We start from the raw sequence: 19845 nt of genomic DNA on the forward strand, positions 1-19845 counted from the left end.
CTCCACACCCCCATCCCTCAATAAAATGTATACTTTGTGAGGTCAGAAATTGGCCTTTATGCAGCTCTCCCATAAACTTAGGACTTAGCACCTGGCCCTCAATAAATATCTTCAAACAAATGAATTAAGCATAAAATCTTCATTTCAAAAGAACACAGTGATTTGCTTAAAAAAATTTTTTTTTGTTTTGGGGGAGGTAATTAGGTTTATTTATTTATTATATGTTTTTGATTTAGTGGAGGTATGGGGATCAAACCCATGACCTCATGCACGCTAAGCATGCGTTCTACCCCTGAGCTGTACACTCCCCTCTCCGCAATGATTGGTTTTTAATGTTTTAGTACACAGCGTGCACTACACAATATAGAACACACAGTATGACAATCACTTGAATACTGTTTTTAAAAAAGAAATTGATTTAATACGAATTTGTGATGCAAATCAAATGAAAAGATATGCTTAACTATTTTGTACCAGTCTGTTTATATTATATATATAAATGAAACATGCTGCAAAAATAGCTAAATATTTAGGAACATAATCACAGTCAATACATGCTACATGTCAGTTCTAACTGCCCCAAATCCAATTTTTTGTGCATGTTTATTTCCTTGTAAATGTAGTAAGGTGCTTAGAAATAATTAAAATCCTATATATTTTAAATTTAATGGGAAATGCTTGTTGCTCTGTAGATGGAGTATGGTAAAAATCATCTAATGTCAGGATTTACTGTAGCAGAAACTGTTGAAACCCAGGGAGAGATGAGGTACCATCCTTTAGTAAAGACTCATCAGCACCACCAGGTTGTTCCTGCCTTGACTTTTTCTTTTTCTTTTCTTCCAGTTTTTTTCCTCCCACTATGTACCTAGACTATTCCCCAGCCAGGTGGCTAACAACCTATTAAACTTAAAATTTATGAGGTTTTCACAGGGTGAAATAGCCCCTAACAGAGTCATTTTTCTTCCATTGCTAGCCGCACCACCCTATTCTTATTCCAGAGATTTCCGCCTCTGGGCCAACTCCAGCCGGTCATCCGGTGCTCCATCCTCACCAGGTGTTACACAGGAAGGACCATCACTCTTCATTTTGTCCAAGGGTGTAATGTTTTAAGGGATCATCTAAGAATGAAGATATGTAAAAAATAGAAATTTTTAAAAAAGAAATATAATTATATGTCATCATAATGCTACACATTTCATAAAACACAATAGAGGAAGCACAACATATTATAGAAATAAAATGTTATAATACCATTTTCAAAAAACCAGTGGAAATATATGTGTATATATGTGAACACACACATATACTTTTTATACTACTGTCTACTGTTTAGACTCCTTAATAGAAAAATTTTCCCATATTGTATTTTGGGATTTTTGCACATCTTTTGAGTGAGATTGATCTATAATTTTACGGATGTGCTATACTTGATTTATGTAGCAGAGATACGTAGCTTTATGGAACAAATTAGTTCAACTTCATTTTTTCATATGTTTAGAATGGTAGGTGTAACCTGGGAATTATCCATTTATTAAACACTTAAGAGAATTCACCATGAATTTGATCTAAACTGGGAAATACAATAGGAGATTTTTCATTAATAACAAAATGGTTTTATTGTGATTAACCACTTTATATGTTTAGAAGAGTTTATATAACAGGAGGGTTATATATTCGTTAAGAACTTGAGAAAAATTCATCAGTACAGTGACTGAGAGGTAGAAATATTATTGGAAGGAATCTGTGGATGACTTAAAATAATAATAGGATAATAAAACAATAGATTTTTCTACTGTATTTCTACTTCTGTCACACAGATTGCTTTCCCTTTTCCTCGTGGATTGTAACTATATACCCAGGGAAAAGAAAGTGTTTAATAAATCCTCTTGTATTCAGATTGCTGGTAATTTATTTAGGATTTTGGCATCTATAAATGACACCCTTCCCAGGTTTTTTTCTGTGAGTAATATTTCTTGAGTTTCTATTACCAGGCAAGCATTAGCTCCCTGAAGTAAACTAGGTAGCTTTTTATTCTCAGAAACAGCATGTAAAGCATGAGAAATACCTTTTCTTGAGCCTTTGAAAGTACAGAACAGCCAAACAGCCTGCTCTTGAAGCCATTTTTAAGGCTTTTTCAATATCACATGTGTTATTGAACTACTTGGAATTTCTGCTGCTTACATTAATTGTATAATTTATAGTATCATTGCAGAATCATTCATTTCAATGAGGTTTTCAAGCTTCTGTTTATATAGTTTGATATATAAATATGTGTATATGTAATCCATGAATAAATCAATTTTATGTACGTTATATATAACGTATATATTATACATTCATGGTTATACTTACAAATATATTTTATACATACCTATACAATATATATGTTTACGTGTGCATCAGATTTGAGTAGTAACAAATAAAATGAAGAAAAATAATTAGGGCAAGCAGATTGCTGGATAGAAATGAGGAAGAGGGAATGGCAGTGATAGTCCAAGATTTGGGCAAACTACTTAACTGTCAGAAAAAGCAGGAAACTTGAAGTCCTGAGACAAGGGCAGGCTTAGTGTGTTTAGGGAAGAGCGTTACCAGACAGGGTATGGTCTAGTAGACGCTGATGGCACCTGGAACTCAGCCCAGCATATAGGAGGTGCTCAGTAAGTCCTCTCTGAACAAAGAGTGCAGAGTTTGGACATTTTTCTCAGTTGGGTGGAAAGTCATTAGAAGATTCCTTGTTTTGTACTGAGCAAGGATGGGGCCTTGTTACTTCACCAGAAGGTCGAAATGAGTCCTAAACACCCATGAATTCTCTCACCCTGGCCTTTGCAGGTCCTGTGGTTAGTGGACATTCCTTCCAGAGCCCTGCAATTCATTGTTTGTTCTTTCTAATTTTCAGCCTTACCATCTTGTGTGTTTTTGTGTGTATTTCAATGTGTGTATACTCAGCGAAGGAGACAAAACAAGAATAAGGCCTTGCTGGAATTAAAGTCAGAACCTATGTTTTAAAGGAAAATTCTTTCATACTTCATAGGATGACAGAAGAAAAAGTTCAAAAGCCTATTCCTTGCTAGTTTACACTCCACAACAAAAATTTAACTCCTTTATCTTCTTCATCTTAGAACAAGACTAGTTTCTATTGACTTGCAGCCATTTTCAATTGCCCAGTTTGTGAATTATTTAGTTTCTTCACTATTTCTTCTTCCTTTCTTTCCCCTTCCATCTGACTCCAGGGAAATACTGCTTCATAACAGTTGGAAAAAAAAAAAAACAGAAGTGGGAAGCTCAAAACTTCAATTTCAGGAAATCTCTAGGTTATTTTTAGTTATCACATTGGCTACACTACCACCTGACCTATGTAGACAAAAGGAAAACAGAACACTTTTTATCTACTTTGTTTCTAAAGTAACTAAAGTTATTTATTCTGTGCTGCAATAATTTGAAATAACATACGAATGTGCTTCTCTTATACATTTGCAATTCTGCAGCTTGACTACCAGTCTGAGTGAAACTGCAGTAAAAGCCACACAGGAGCAGGTGACCTGCATTTTTAAGTTACCATCCCCAAAGGACAAAATCTGATCACGTTTACACTGCTTTTTGATAGGAAGTGGACTATAGTAAGAATTTTGTAAATATTCATTTAGTGCAATGACAAGAACACAAGCTAAGCAGTTTCAGCAATTCGAACTCGCCACTTACAAAACCCTTGCTATCTGAGCTTCATTTTCCTCTCGGTAAACTGGGAGCAATAACATTTAACCTCAAGGAATGTCCTAAAGCAATGGTTCTCATAAAGTGTGGCCCCAGATCAGTAGCGTCAGCATCACCTGAAAAATTGTTAAGAGATGGAATTCTGGGGTCACCGCAGGCTTACTGAATCAGAAACTCTGTGGATGGGCCCAGCAATCTGTTTTAACAAATCTTCTGGGTGATTCTGATGCATTTTAAAGTTGTAAATGACTGTTACAATGGTTAAACAAGATACTCTTTAGACAAAATGAACGTGCTTTGAATAACTGTGGTACCTTATCTGCATGGTAACTCCCATTATTTTGGGATGACAGTGAATATTTTCAGGAAACATTAATGAGCAGGAGCATACGAGAGTGTAACAGGTATAGTCCTTACCTTAGAAAAATGTATAGTCTAGAAAGATTGATAAGGAAATTCAAATTAGGGCACAAAGGAAGACTTCCAGGGGGACATGTAATTTGGTCTGTGTCCTTAAGGCTCAGTGTGAGTTAGCTAGATTGATAAGGAGTGAAGCCATCTTCTGGCTGATGAGAATAGATGTCCTGGAAAGTCGTAGGATTGTGAAAGATCATATATCTTAGGTGAAAGGGTTTCAAATAAGAGTAAAGGGTGTGTGAGCAAAGGGAGAATTGAGTTCAAGCCCACTGTGCCATCCGTATCAGAGAAGAGTCTCTGTGTGAAATCACTTTATCCAGACAGGGAAAAAAAAGTGAAGGCTTTGAGTCGGGGAAGTGCCATGATGTGACATCAGCCTGTAGGCAGGAAATCCAGGTAGGAGCCTGGTATGATAGTAGAGCCACGAGGGCCTTTGGCCACGTGGCCAAAGCAGGATGGGCCAGGAGGGCATATGTGTGAGATGTTCAGCCGGTAAATTGATGGCACTCTGGTGACTGAGATGAAGTGGAGGAATGGATATGAGGATTCAGAAACTATTTGAATCTATCCATCTTTTTTTAAAACATAAAGTTCTTACTTCTGATGCTTAGAATGTCATATTTCACAATAGGGTTACGATTCTTTTTAAAGGGGTTTTCTAATTGTCAGGAAAAATGCAACCCCCATTACCCTAAATCAGTGTAAAGTATTGGATCGGGCCAGCTGGTTGAAACCTCTTCTAATCTGAAATACTCAAATATCAACCTGTTACGAAATAACCGTGCCTCTGCATTAGCACGTAGTTTGTCTTTTTATTACTTTAGACTTATTTGAACAATTCAAGTAGTTTTTTTTTAAAAAAGGTGGGGGAGCAGAGTAAACCCTCTGACGGTTCCCAGCAAATTAATTAATCCATGAACACATGCTTAGAAAGTGTGTGGCTCCTCATTTGTGTTTCTTGGCGATGGGACAGATGAGCTGAGGCCTGGACACAAGTGACAGAAAGGCTGGGAGGCTCTTTTGTCCCAGGTGTTCATGCGTAATGAATGGGTGGTACCAAGCACACCAGAAACAAGTTGTTATTTTATGATGCCTCGGTTACTACCTGCTAATGGCAGAAGACCTGTTAGAAATTAGTAAAGATTGGGGTGTTGGCTTCGGCTGAAAGAATTGAATTATATTCTCTTTCTCCTGTTTGTGTTAAGAAAACAGGCCTTTATGCACGGCTGGAGTGGGAGGTTTATCTTTCTCTTTCAGGTGGGCTCTACCTAATCCTTCTAAATGTTATAAAATGTGCTGCAGCTAATTAGTCAAGGAGGAAATTAGTCCAGGCAAATTCATCACTGGTCCTCAATGTGGAATTTCAATGCTTTGTGGCTCAGAGATTATTTAGTGGTTTCTCCTGCTTTCTTATTTTCTGTTAAAATGAATTCACCCATGACAATAAAGATGGCTCATTAAGGGCTTACTTCTGTGGTCCCACTCCCCTTCTCCTAGTACAGGCTGAACTCGGGGCTCAGAAAACACATGGTCTGAGCAGATGCTTTCATGTGAAGCTGAGAAACAGCCCTGCTTTCTGCCTCCTTGGAGCACTTCTGATGGGTAGAAACCACAGGGGATGGAGGTGGGAAGAAATGTTCATCGCAAGCACTGAACATCTCAAACACCTGCTCTCTCTTTCCCTGCTTGTGTAACTGGATCAAGAACCTCCAAGCATATTCAAATGCGAAAAGGCTTTTTAAATGGCATAATTAATAAGTCATGAAAATAGAAGCTGTGCCAGTGGCTTTTTGCTGCTTCCTATGTCTTACTGATGCTCAGGCAAGGATGGAGACAGGGTGGATGTCAGATGCCAGCTCCCTGGAGGGCCAGTGTGTTAGGGCAGGTGCACATAATGTTGGCAGGAAGCAGCCATGACCATGATTTACACTGGAAAACAAAAGACAGTACCAAAAGCCTGAGAGAGATAACAGTTTACAGTTAACAATGTAGTTTCACGTGCATTGTTTTATTTAATTCTCCTACACATCCTGTAGGTATTTTTTTTTTAAATTGAAGTATAGTCGATTTACAATGTTTTATTAATTTCTGACGTATGGCTAGTGATATATACATATATATATTTATATATTCCTTTTCATATTCTTTTTCATTTTAGGCCATTACAAGGTATTGAATATAGTTCCCTGTGCTATATAGTAGGACCTTGTTGTTTATCTATTTTATATGTAGTAGTTAGTAGCGAGTTATAATGTAACTGTTTATAAATAGGAAATGAAAGTGATTTCACTCTCCTAAAGCCACATAGCTAGAAAGTAGCAGACGCTAACCTGCAGTCCAGGTGCCCCGACTTGTAACTACTTCCTCTTTTCCCAGCACCGCATCTGCCTCCTCTCCACCTAGGTGTCTCCATGGTAAAGGTTCATCTGATAAATGGACATTTTCAGACCAAGAAGATCAAAACGATATATATCCCAGTGTTTCTCTCCTAACAGACAAAAATTGTGAAGTTAAGTGCCATTATAAGCAACAGTATTCCAATCTTAGGAAGACCATGGGAAGCAAAACCGTGTAGTGAACAGAGCATCATCTGAGAGCCAAAGAGACGTAGTTTACAGTCTAGTTCATTTTTTTGTTTGTTCATTTGTTTGTTTCATGGGGGGAGGTAATTAGGTATATATATATATATATATATTTTAATGGACGTGCTGGGGATTGAACCAAGGACCTCGTACATGCTAAGCACACGCTCTACCACTGAGCTATCCCCTCGCCCTACAATCTAGTTCAGAGTGTACCTCTGGTGACTTACTGCTCAGCCTCTCTGTGCCTTTATTTCCTCAACTATGGAATGGAGGAAAAAACTCCCATCTTGTAACATTATTGTATGACACAAATATGTTAAAACACTTAGAATATTGGTTAGCACATAGCAGGTGTTCAATCATCATCTCTAGCCGGCTTAATAAATTGTGATTTTTCTGAAGCATGTATGTCAATGTACAGTGATACTGGCTCCTATAAACAAAAGTGATGTACCTGGTTTTAATAGTCATACCATGTTGCTGTAAACATGCCTAATAAAAAGAAAAACAAGTCTACTTCTAGAAGGCTAAGTGATGAATCTAATCTGGAATATATTCAAAGTGTGTGCTGTTTATGAAGGGATTTCCCTTCACCAGACTTAAAAATTACAGAATTAGAGTAAGCAGGACTGAAAAAATATACTGCAGTAAAGAGTTGGGAGATCTAGATGTCGGTTTAGCATCTCGTTGACAATTTGAACATAATTTGAACGTATCTCTCCAGATCCCATCAGTCATAGATGATTTCTATAAACTTAGGTGACCATTTTTTCCTGAACCACTGTTATATAATACATAAACACTTCATGCTTTGGAATAAATACAATTTAAGACATCAGCTGTTCCATACATGTCTCATTAAGTTGGCACATTTTTCACTCTCTGGGTCCAGGACAATAGATTCTTGAAGCATTTCTTTCATTTTCTCCTTTAGCATTTTTCTTTACCTTTCTTATATTTCATATATTTTATGTTCGACTTTTTCTCCTATTCATTTTCAAATGTGGCTTTTTTAATCTCCTGAGTTTATTCTACAAATTCTCAAGCATATCTTGTCCATCTTTTTTATATGTAGCAGACTACCTTGTACATAGTAGACATTCAATAAATATTTGCTGAATAAGGGATTGTTGATTGAATCAGGAGAGCTTCAAGGATCAAAACGGAAGAGTAGGAGAACTAGTTTGGTGTGTGTGCCTGTAATAGAAGACCAAACGTAAACTGGCTCAAATGATGAAGGAACGTATTGACTCTTGTATCTGAAAAGTCTAAATGCAGAGCAGACCTGAAACAGGAATGGACTGAAAAGTTGGCAGTGCCATTAAGGTTGTTCCTCCATTTCTCCATGAGTTGCTAAGCTCTGTCTTCTTACTAGTTTGCCTTACCCTCAGGTTGGCTTTTGTAGCAAAGTGGTAACAAGAGGCCTGCTTGAGCTTAATAGGGCTATACCCTTCAGTTCTCATGTCAGAGCTGGGGGAGGAGATTTCTTACCATAAATAGTCATCAAAACGTACCCCTTGGTGACAAAATTCTTACTGGACAAACTAATGTCCATGTCTCTCTATGAACCAATCCCTGTTGACTAGAAATGCCATCCAGTAATGAACAGAGTCCTGGGTGATGCTACACCAGGGAAAATGAGATAACCCCAGAAATCAGGTTGGGGTTCAGTCTCAACCAAACCATAGTAACGCTTATGATTTGGTGGAGGGAAGGGACTGAGCCTGGGTGGTTACTTGAATTTGGGGGAGGCAATCACAACATGCATGAAAATTGAGTAATAGCTTGAACTTTTGTTCTTCTAAAAATAAGTCTGAAATGCTCCAGTGTTAGACTTACACTCATTAGGTATAGAAAATAAGTGATAAAACACACAGCCTCAGATTAACCCAAAAGAAATCCGATTTTTCTCTTATGCTTTTTGCTTATGGATACCTTCTGAATAAAACAAGTCCTTTTTTTCCCTTTTGTTAAGCTAAACAGTTAATTTTATGGGTTAAACTGATTCTAATGACTCACTGTGAAAAACAAAACCTCCAAAATAATTTCATCACATCTGACATTTCTTTTTTCTTGACATTAAAACAAAACAAACAAGCATCTAATTTAGACTGAGGTATCCTTGTCTTAGCACAAGTATCATATAAAGTTTATCACCCTTATTGATTCTTTTGGATTATACAAGAGGTCAAACCACAGTTGCATTCAGTCTTGTTTAGTCATAAAATGGCTAAAACATTACCTGGAAAAGGTTATTCTAGTCCTCAACGGTCAAGCAAATAATGTGAATCTCATTGCCCTGTTCTTTTATGGATCTCACTCTTTAAAAAATTATTATAGTTTTATTAAATGTTGTAACATTTAGTAGTCCACATTCTACTCATTAATCTTCCTTTTCTCCTGCATATCTAGTCTTTTTTTTCAAATTGAAGTATAGTCAGTTTATGATGTTTTGTTAATTTCCAGTGTACAGCATAGTGACTCATTTATGCACATATATATTCCTTTTCATTATAGACTATTACAAGATATTGAATACAGTTCCCTGTGCTACAGTAGGACCTTATTATTTATCTGTTTTGCATACAGTGGTTAGTATCTGCAAACCCCGAATTCCCAACTTTTCACTCCACCCTCCCCTTCCCACCCTGGTAACCATAAGTTTGTTTTCTATGTCTGTGAGTTTGTTTCTGTTTTGTAAGTAAGTTCATTTGTGTCTTTTTTTTTTTTTTTTTTAGTTCTACATATAAGGGATATGATAGTTGTCTTTCTCTGTCTGACTTACTTCACTTAGTATGACAATCTCCATGTCCATCCATGTTGCTGTGGATGGCAGTATTTTATTCTTTTTTATGGATCTCGCTCTTGGCATCAGATAATTATGTAGCGCTGCCCACACCCACCCCACTGTAACAACCACCTGGCTTCCCAGCTGCGCCTAGCTTGCCCCACCCGGACTGGTCTCCCCTGGCTGGCACCTGCCTGGCCAAAGCATACCCAACTTTTCCCAAAATCTCATCCACTTTCTCTATGTGATCTCTATCTCAAGAGCCTTCACCTTTCATCCCCAACACCTACTACTAAAACTAACAATCTTTGCCTTACCTATTCAGGAATAGACATGCTCTTATTTTTCACTTGTAGGCTAGTACTGCTGATTTGCTAATGAGAAACAGTTGAGTGAGAGATCTAAGCCTCCCTACCCAGACTCCACTTGTAAACAGAGAAAATGACCAGCCTTTTCTTTTTAAAACATCTCAGTGATCTTTAGTAGAGATCTGTGGTCATCTTGGAGGATATGAGTCCCACCAAACTGTAGAGCAGTTGGAGTCTCTATTTACCCTTCCAGCTCTCAGTCCTCAGGGAGATGCGACAAGAGAAATTCCTTTCACTGTTGTCGCTCTTAGGGGGTGGAACGTCAGTGAGCTATTCTAGCATACCATCACTGCTGGTCTCGGTGGTCCAAGACCAGGGCTGAGGACCCACTCCACTCAGGGAGGTTTTAAGGGGGTCTGGGCACAATGTGAAAGACATACACATGGATTCACACTGCTACCCGAGAACTGACAAGGAATATATCTGAAGGGTTATGAGAAGAAAAAACAAATACTCCAGTCGTAAACAGTTCTCATTTATTTTCATTTGAATGTCAGAGACATGAAAACAATTTGTCTTACATTTTTACTTTGTGAAGAATATTTACTAAGGAAAGAAGGCATTCTTGGACCTCCTTGAATTTCTAAGCTTTTTATATTTAAAGAAGCTGTTGCGTTTTTGAAGGCACTGCTATGGATCATTCAAATTTTCAAATTCAAAAGAGAGATTGAGAAAAAAATATTAACTGTGTTCTGAGGAAGCGCTGCTTCTAACACTCAGCTTTCAAACACACACACTCAAAAGCTAGTTTTTAATCCTGTTTTGTAGCATGCAGCCTGAACTTGGCAGGAAATTAAACCAAACCCTTCTTAATTTGTATCCTGTTATTTCTGCTAAACAAGACTGTGTACATGAGCTTTCACACTCACATGCAAACACATACTACCAGGGAAATTGTGACATGCCTACTGCTTAGAAATAAACCTCATCTCCTTTTGAGGTACAAGCTAGACTCCAATTCTGAACTGTCTGAAGGCCGTCCATATCAGAGATGTTCCCAGTGTTACAAGTTTCATCACATATGTCCCTAAAATAAAGCAAAGGTAGTGAAATCCTGTAGGATGGATGGTACATCCAATGAGATTACTAACCTGATTCCATATCTATGAATTTGAAGGATCATCCCCTTGTAATGAGAAATAAGAATGCTCTCTGATTTGTATTCCTGTTAATTCTGTAATTTGAATATTCTCTATTGGTATCTGAAAGAACTTAAATCTGTTCACTATTGAAAAGTAGGCTTGCTTTTGAGTTTGAGACAAAGGAATAAAGTAATATTGGACACTAGTGAAAAGTGAAGTCAGTTTTTGAAAACAAGAAATGAACTTTATAAATAAAGAAACCAAGTTCTCCCCTTTACAGATAAAGTCAAGAAGGGAATAAATATTGGGGGAGAAAAGACTTATCTCTTATACAATAATGTCAAAATAATAAAATTTAATTTTGCTTTTGCTTTGGTTTAACATTTTTGGTTTTTGGTCAAAGTTACCCACATTCCTGGTATCTCATTGTTTTTTGACATTCATCATTTTATTCCATGACGGTACTGTTAAAATATGTTTCCACTTCTTTTTTTTTTTCCTGCCAACTGTCACATTTTATCTTATTTCCAGATGTGGACCAGGATGGAAAGGAAATCGTTGCCACATCAAGGTTAACCCTCTGCCGGCTGAGTTCATGAACACCCAGAACAGTAGGTGACATTTTGACTAAACCGATCATTTGAGTATTGGAGCCTCTGATATTTTTTAGTGAATATTTACATTTTTCATTGGTTTGACATTCCAGATATATGGACCCTCCTGGGTGTTGGATTAGCTTTCCTGACGACTCATATTACAGTAACGGTCTTGTGTTTCCTTGCCAACAGAAAAGTGCCAGTAAGGTAAGTGATGCCTTGGATTAGTGGATAAAATAGAGTGTGGCAGACCAATTTTCTGAGACATTCCATTTGCTATATTTTCCTTTCATCCCATGTTACATACAGACAACTTCAGTTTTCCAAACTTTATGGATTTATTTTTTCTGGGCAGAAAGCCGGGGTTACTTAATGATAATCTTTCTTCTTTTGTTAGTAAAAAGCCTTAAGTTTACTTTTCAGTTACGTTAGGAACTTTTTTTTTTTTTGTAGTACAGTCAGTATCTTGAAATAACCTTTAATGGAAAAACTATGAAAACGAATATATGAATGTATGTGCATGACTGGGACATTGTGCTGGACAGCAGAAATTGACACACTGTAAACAGGAATCTTTTCGACGATACTGGAAAACAGGACATGACAATCTTCACAGATTAAAAAGGCACAAGGTGATGGATGTCCCAGTTTCTGGTAGCACCCAGGGAAGGCAGCAGGACTGCAAAAGCGATACTTTCTTGGCGTGCCCAGGGAGGCTGGCTCTAAGCACCAGTGTTCTAGGCCAAGATGCCCGTGTTCTAGACAATGAACAGAACAGAGGCCAAGAGCTGCTGCACCTGAAGGAATTCTGCAGGCTGGGCTCGTGCATAACTAGGACCTCACAACCCACAGGGCTGTTTGGGGTCATGGGGCTTCCTCTGCAATCCCCATCTTCCCATTATGGGATATACACCACCCCAATAACGAAAGTGACGGACTGCCCAGGGACCAAACAAGGTAAGGGCTCAGAATGAGATTTAATGAAATTTTAAGAAATTAAAGAAATGCATCATCTCTTGCACGCCTGAGTCTGTGGTCAGAGATTCAGCCTGGCTGCAGCACCGGGGTGTCACAGAGCACTGGAGAGCTGCATTTTCCTTGGTGCCAACTTGTGTGTGCTTCCCACTTGATGAATTCTCCTCAGATTTCTTCCAGCCTGCAGTCTTGTTAATCAGCAGATACCAATCTTGGTATCATCAACTAAGGCAAATTTATTACAGAATTATTATGGTGTTCATTAGGAAAAAAGACATGACATTTTAATCCATTACTGTTAAGAAGATCTTACTCATCTATTAATTCTTTAATTGTTTTTTATGTTTCTAAAATATGCCAGACAGCGTGGATACAAACATGAATGAAAATCAGACTGGACTTAAAGGAGTTTGTAATCGAGTTGAGGAAAAACAGACACAGAGCTACTAAATGAAATACTGGTTTTGTGCTAGAATATTCTTGTATTAGTAAGTGTTCTCCAGAGAAACAGAAAGATGAGCTAAAGAAAGACAGCTAGCTAGCTAGATATCCTGTTGTTTCTCTGTGAATATAACTGTCTTTAAATATCAGATTCATAATGTATTTATATTTAATGTATTAACATACTATACTATAAAACACATAAAATCAATACAATATTATTATATAAATATTATTATATTACTGTATTTTAATATGTTTAAATGTATATCAGTATATAATATACAATATATTAAAATATCTTCAATTAACATATATCTATGTAAAGAATTATATACTGATAACTTTATGTAATATTAATCACACAGACTATATTAATAGTAATGAAATAATCAATATTTTAATTATATTAATAAAATAATTAATAATATAGCATATTAAGGGAGAAGGATCTCTTTTAAGGATTGGCTCATGCACTAGTGGGAACTGGCAAGCATGAATCTCGCAGGGCAGGCCTGCAAGCTGGAAATTCAAGTAAGAGTTGGCAGTGCAGGCTTGAGTCCAAAATCTGCCAGGCAAGTTATCAGGCTGGAAACACCGGCAGGATTTCTATGTTGCAACCTTCAGGCAGAGTTCTTTCTTCTTTGAGAAATTTCAGTCTTCACTCGTAAAGCCTTCAAATGAGTGAATGAGGGCCACCCCCAGTACGGAGGGTAATCCGCTTTATTTAGAATTTGCTGGCTGTAAACGCTAATCACAGCTAACAATTCCTTCATGGCAACATCTAGACTAGTGTTTGCGCAAACACCTGGGCACCTCAGCTAGCCAGCTGACACAGAAGGTCAGCATCACAGTGTATAAATAAGTCGTCATGTTACTACAACCAGCAAGAGTCTCCAGGAAGTACCCTGAATTTCACACCTTGTCCAGGCTCGTGTGGGACAGCTGTACCATCGGGGCGATGGGGAGGCCGGGGAGGCCTGGCAGGCCGTGGTTGGTGGCCCCACGGCACAGCCTGACAGAGCCACCTCTCCTTTCTCTCCTCCATTGCTGTCATTCTTCTGCCATTTTACACTTTCCCTTCCTCGTTGCTGCACATCCTCTTTCTTTGACAAACTCTGTTCTCATTTTCCCGTCCCCTATGTCTTTGTCCATCTCCTCTTCATCTTCCTTTTCTCTGCCTTTTTTTTTTTTTAGTCTCTTCTTCTCTCCCTCTCCCTTACTGATCCTCCCTCGGGTTTGCTCTCTACCTCCTACCCTTCCCACTCTACATGTCATCTGTGGGAGATGGCATTCGTTCCCAAAGGTTCAGATGCCATCCATACGTTAATGGCTTCAAATGATCTCTTTCCATAACTGAAATTCTGTCCCAAGCTCCAAATCCATACCATGCTTTCAACTATTTGCTCAACTTCTCCGTAGACATTATCTAGATACACTGACTTTAACATACAAGGTGTTAGTGCCCGTCATTTCCGTATCTTCGAACATCCCTTTGAGGTCCTAGAAATAAAGGGTAATATCGCCATTGGATGTAGCTTCGTTCTCATCCTCCCGGAACACTAGCACTCTCATCTGACCATAACCCCTCTTGCACAAAATTCACAAGAAATTGAGTAAAATTGGCTTCATTCCTCAAATAAGAGGCTCCAAGTACCATACATTTTAAAGAATTGCCAAACACTACCAATAACTGGAGTCAGACACAGCCCACTGAAGCTTGCTAATGCACAGCCATCCACACCGCCATCACCCTTTCTTTTATCTCCTCAGTGTGTGTAAGGAGAGGGCTGGAGGGAAAAGAGAAGACAAGGGTTTTGGAGTCATTTTCCTTGGAATAGTGCAGTGTTTGTGCTGAGAAGTTTCTACCTTTTTCCCAGTGAGGAAGGGGAGGAAGATCCCACCAGCCCTGCCCAAGCCAAATGATGGAAGCCCCCCCCTCATAAACCAAGAGTTAAGATAGGCGATGCCCAATCCCAGAAATAAAGTGAAAACCATGCAGAATCTGCTTCCTGGTGCTCATCAGAGCAGAGTACAGGGAAAAAACTGCACCAGCTGGCCTTAAAAGAACTGTGGTATCATCAGGGCAGAGGCGGGGGATGGAAATTATACTGTATCCCAGTTATGCAGGACCCTCCACAGGTCCAGAAGAGAACCCAGACTGTCCTTCTTCAGTTCATTGAAGAAGCACGGAGAATAGAGATAAATTTCAACCGTCGGGTCATTCAGGCAGCTGCCAGTTTCAGTGACGTGATGCCCATTTTGGAAAGGGTACTGGGGGCAAGGCTGAGCTGAAGGTTGACATAGCTGCCTTCCTTTTAAAAGGTATTCAGTCATAGAAGGGGCCCAAATGGAGGTGATTTACACACACACACACACAATCCATATGCTTTCACCACGGAGACCATGGCGAGAGAAAAGTCCACAAGAAAAGTCAGCACTGCACACCCCCACTGTGCAGGGGGGGCACCTGGCTACCGTGACAGATGACTCGTTACACAAAGATTCCAGCCTCTCGTATCCCCTCCTCTCTGTGTCTGCACCACAGACCTAAGCCCTGAGAATGGGGTGGGGGGCAGGGTGGGGGGGCGGGAAAAAAGCCAGATCACGAGATCACGACCTCATCCTCTTCCCCACTCCAAGCAGCAGCCATGCTCAGATCTCCAGTCTGAAGGGGAAAAAGGGCAGGAGATAAATAGAGGTTAGAATCTGATACTATTCAGAGCTTTAAAGTGGGCTGGACTGTGTTTTAATCATTAAAAACTAACTCTGAATCATCCTGAGTGGCAATACAGTTCTGAAATTTGCCTAAGATAGGGGAAGTGGTCCAAGAAAGAAGGATGTTGATAGAACATGGTAGAAATAAATGATTGCAAAGAGAGAGAGAAACACTTTCATGTTTTTAAACTCCCTTCCTGAGGTACCTCAGTCAGTTACCAAGCCTTAGTCACTCCTCCCAACAGAGGTGGGGAGGCCCAGTGCTTGAGACCAAGACAGCACCTCTGCTTTGCTGCCCTGTCCTCTCCCGTCTCCGTAATACCTTCTCTTCTGATCTCCACCATCTCGAGTCAGAGGTTTTATTCCCTATTACAAGTATCAAAACAAGTATCACTCAAGACTGTCTTCTCAGTCTTGTCAGTGATCTCCCGAATTGCTCACTGCACACCCAGCCCTGGAGGCCACGGGGAGGAAGTTCTCACTATCGGGACTGAAGACAGAGGAGGCCCATCAATGGAACCAGACCTGCCTTGGCCAGTACTAGGCAGATCAAACCCAGAGCTACGACCGTTCCCTCTGCCAGGGCTCTTCAGACAAGGGGAGGAGGACCCTGAGGCCTCAGAGACTTCTCCAACGTTTGTGGTGCAAATAGTTTCAAGGGAGTCAATTTGCAGATGCTCAAATTTCATGGATTCTCTCCTGATGGAGAAAAGTGCATTCAGCCCGGGCCTTGGGACTTCCTCTCTCTGACTGTTTCCTCCACAGGTGTCCTCACCACCTCACACCCATCCTGAAACTTAACAAAGTAGGCTGCAAGGGGAAGGGCTGGGGAATACCCCTCGGGGCCGCAACGGAGGAAGAATCTGAGACTGCAGCCCCCACATGAGACTCACATGGCAAAAGAAGAGATTTGAGAGCAGCAATATTGAAAAGGGAGCAGGAGATACATCTTTGCCAGATTTATCTTCCCAATTTCCCAATCACCGTCTTTCTCTGTCTCCCTCCCTTCCTCCCTCTTTCTCATTCTCTTTCTCTCTTTCCTCACATAGAATTGGAAATTACGATTAATTTAGTTGATTGCCTGGGGACACATTTTAACCTATGTATTTGAGTTGAACAACGAAGTCAGTCTGTTTCTGGAAATGTAAGTTTGATTTGGTTGATGGGATGGCTAGCAGGACTGGCTTTATCATTTAGATGAGATGGCAGACCAATTCCAAAATTTTAAAGAATGCAATATAAAAAATTTCAGATATATTTAAATATAAATCCAAATATAAATAAAAATATTTCATATATATTCTTTGTAAAAACCAAAGTTACCATAAACATTTTAGATATTAACTTAAAAATATAAAAGGAGATGCATAGGTTTTCTAAATTATTTTCGGAAAAACTCACGCGGCAACGTTCAGAGACCACTGCACCAAGTTTCCCCACCCACTCCACACCCTACCCTTGGGGAAAATCTTACCATGCCCCCAAAGCACGTGGCTTTTCACACTCTTTGTCTGGCAGAGCTACCCAAGCCCGTGTGTTTCTGATACTAAGCAAAAATATCCTGGCATTCCTTCCAGGTTAGTCAGAGTTGTCAGAATGTTGTCCTCAAGAAGACAGTTATAGCTGCATTATGTAGTGTTATTACTTAACAATTTCCATATTAACCAGTCTTTATCTTTACAGTTCCAGTTTCTAGCATATGCATAATTTATACCCAAAACATGACTATTGAAGACTATCTATACATTACTGAATATTATCAATACTTCTGAGCATCACCCAAAACATTGCTTATGTCTGCCGATTACATTTACATTAAAATGTCGCACATCAACTTTTTAAAAAAAATCTTTTTGCATGAAATCCTTTAAGCCCTAAAGCAAGTTATATTTGGCCGAGGGATGGCTAAAAGAAATAACAGTGACTCGCCTTGAAAATAAGACCAAAACTTTGAGATATGCAGGAATTAATGGAAGCAAGAAATTCATCACTCTCTCAAAATAAACCTTAACCTTAAGATTTTTTTTCATTAGATTTTGTAAAAAGAATCTAGCACAAGAGGCCTTTCACTGACTGGAAAGAAACATTTTGTTTTAATTTTTTAAAAACATAGGAGCAGTGCATGCTCAGACAAGGCAAAAGCACAGCCACGAGCCTCTTAAAGTTGTTTTTCCTGGATTTTATTATACATTCTGTGACCTTTCTGTTAGGTACTTGCCACCGAATGTATTACACACTCTGAATGCAGGGGAAGAAAGCATCTCAAGCTGCCTTAATCAAAATAAAGAATTTAGTCTAACAACGCACATGTCTTTTAGAGCTCAAGGGTAGGAATAAAGAGATCAAGCCTCAGGAAGGGCTGGACCCAGCTGTATTCTTCATCTGCCTCTCATCTCTGCTGCTTTTATTCTGTTTGGCATTTCTGCCTCTGAAGACATATCTCCTTTCCTCTCTGTCTGTATAACAAAAAGGTGTTGCCTGCAGGATGGATGTTTTTACTCGTCATGGCCTCAGACTATGGAGAGACTGTATCTTTGTCTTTATGACTCTATTCCATATTCTAAAGGGAGACCCTCTGATTAGCCCACTTGGGTCAAGATCCTGTTTCTGGTCATATTAACTCTGGGTGAGATACAGGGCAGGACGAGTAGACAAACATGGCTGCTGGGACCCCATACAAGGCACTGTGCTGGTGGGGATGGTGGTCATCGTGAAAGGTCTCCGAAAGGTGTCTACTACACCTGTCCCTGTGGTCCAAAATCCACCAGGTTTTTCCTCCTAATACTTTAGAGGAAGCAACAAATATGGCAGCCTTCTAGACTTGCTTGTAGTTAACAGAAACTAGATGTGATAATCAAACCTACACCTCGAAGTCAAGATTAAAAAATACAAATAAATAGTGGACTATTTTTTCTTACCTCACTTGAAGCAATAGAACACTCACTGCTTTCCTATTTTGAATTATATCATTTTTGCCTGGGGGAAAATAGGCAGTAAATAGCTGTTTATCATGCAGCATTGTGGCACTACTCCCAAAAGATGGTGTTAATTTAACAAATCCACTGAGAAAAATTAACAAACCTGTTTCATAGAGTTATGCTGAAAAATAAGATGTGTCTGTCTTTTCTAAAAAGTTTTCTATATAATTTGATAGGATTGTAAGTAAGTATGTGCAATGGTGGGAAATTATGAGACCTGGAAGTGATCTTGGGGCTGCCTCATGATTCACTTCCACAAACATTTATGAAGACTTTCTGTGTGTGAGTCTTGAGAGAGCTCAAAGATCCATAAGATTAGCATCGTATAAGCTTTCTGACTCATACTCCATTATAATATATTTCTGACTCTGGCAAGTATAATGGTAGAAATGCAAATCAAAATACTTTGGGGGGAAAATGGAAGGAAAGGCTCATCAAGAGAATGATTGTTGTGTATATTTCTGATAAGAAAGAAGGCGATGAGGATCCCAAAAGCTGCCCACAGGAGGTACAGATGCTCTTGGCTGAGATTCACGAATGAGTGCCCTTGACCTCCAAATGAAATATCTATCTCTGTATCACTATCCTTCCTCCCAGACCCTTTCCCACTGCTGATACCTTGTAGGATAATGTGGTGCTTTGGAGGCAGAAGTTTTTCTTCTCTTCTAGTTTAAGATCCTTGAACAGACCTAACGTGCACCCAGCAATGAATATTTATCCTTAACCAAACTCCAAACCATACTTACTCTATGCCTCAAGGCATTCAGCTGCTTTTGCAGCTAGAGTGTCACTAGTGAGTTTGCCTTGGTCCCACAAATGAATACTTAGCCTTAGCAAACTGGAATTCCACTAGAGGCAATGACTCAGGTCATCTCTTAATGCATGCAAACCTTTGCTGTCTCCACATGTGTGTTTGCCCACAAGAAGTACAGCTGTTAAGATCCATGAACCTTATTCCCCAACCTCAGACCCTTGTACATATATTGGCCATGCTCTGCCAGCCCTGCTAAGTGGTTACTTTGAGTTTAAAAAGGGAAATTGAGAACAGGGTTTTGAAATCGTCCCCTTTAAAATGGAATTGGACCACGTGTGATAATGATCCTCTACCCTCCTCTTCCTCCTCCGCTTATTTTTTCTGCTCCTCCTCTTCCTCCTCCTTCTCTCCATCTTCTCCTCTTCCTTCTTT

General features: G+C 39.3%; 1 protein-coding gene across 2 annotated transcripts in view; it reads left to right on the top strand.

The window, feature by feature from the left end:
* Positions 1 to 19845, top strand: part of MALRD1 (MAM and LDL receptor class A domain containing 1) — a 406987-nt gene that overhangs the window by 367482 nt on the left and 19660 nt on the right. For both annotated transcript variants that reach the window (XM_031444727.2, XM_064479367.1), the window contains exons 34-35: positions 11483 to 11562; positions 11658 to 11754. In XM_031444727.2, coding sequence (XP_031300587.2) covers positions 11483 to 11562; positions 11658 to 11754 — 177 coding nt within the window. The remainder of the gene's footprint in view (positions 1 to 11482; positions 11563 to 11657; positions 11755 to 19845) is intronic.

The sequence above is a fragment of the Camelus dromedarius genome, chromosome 26 (genome assembly GCF_036321535.1).
Source record: "Camelus dromedarius isolate mCamDro1 chromosome 26, mCamDro1.pat, whole genome shotgun sequence".
Classification (NCBI taxonomy): domain Eukaryota; kingdom Metazoa; phylum Chordata; class Mammalia; order Artiodactyla; family Camelidae; genus Camelus; species Camelus dromedarius.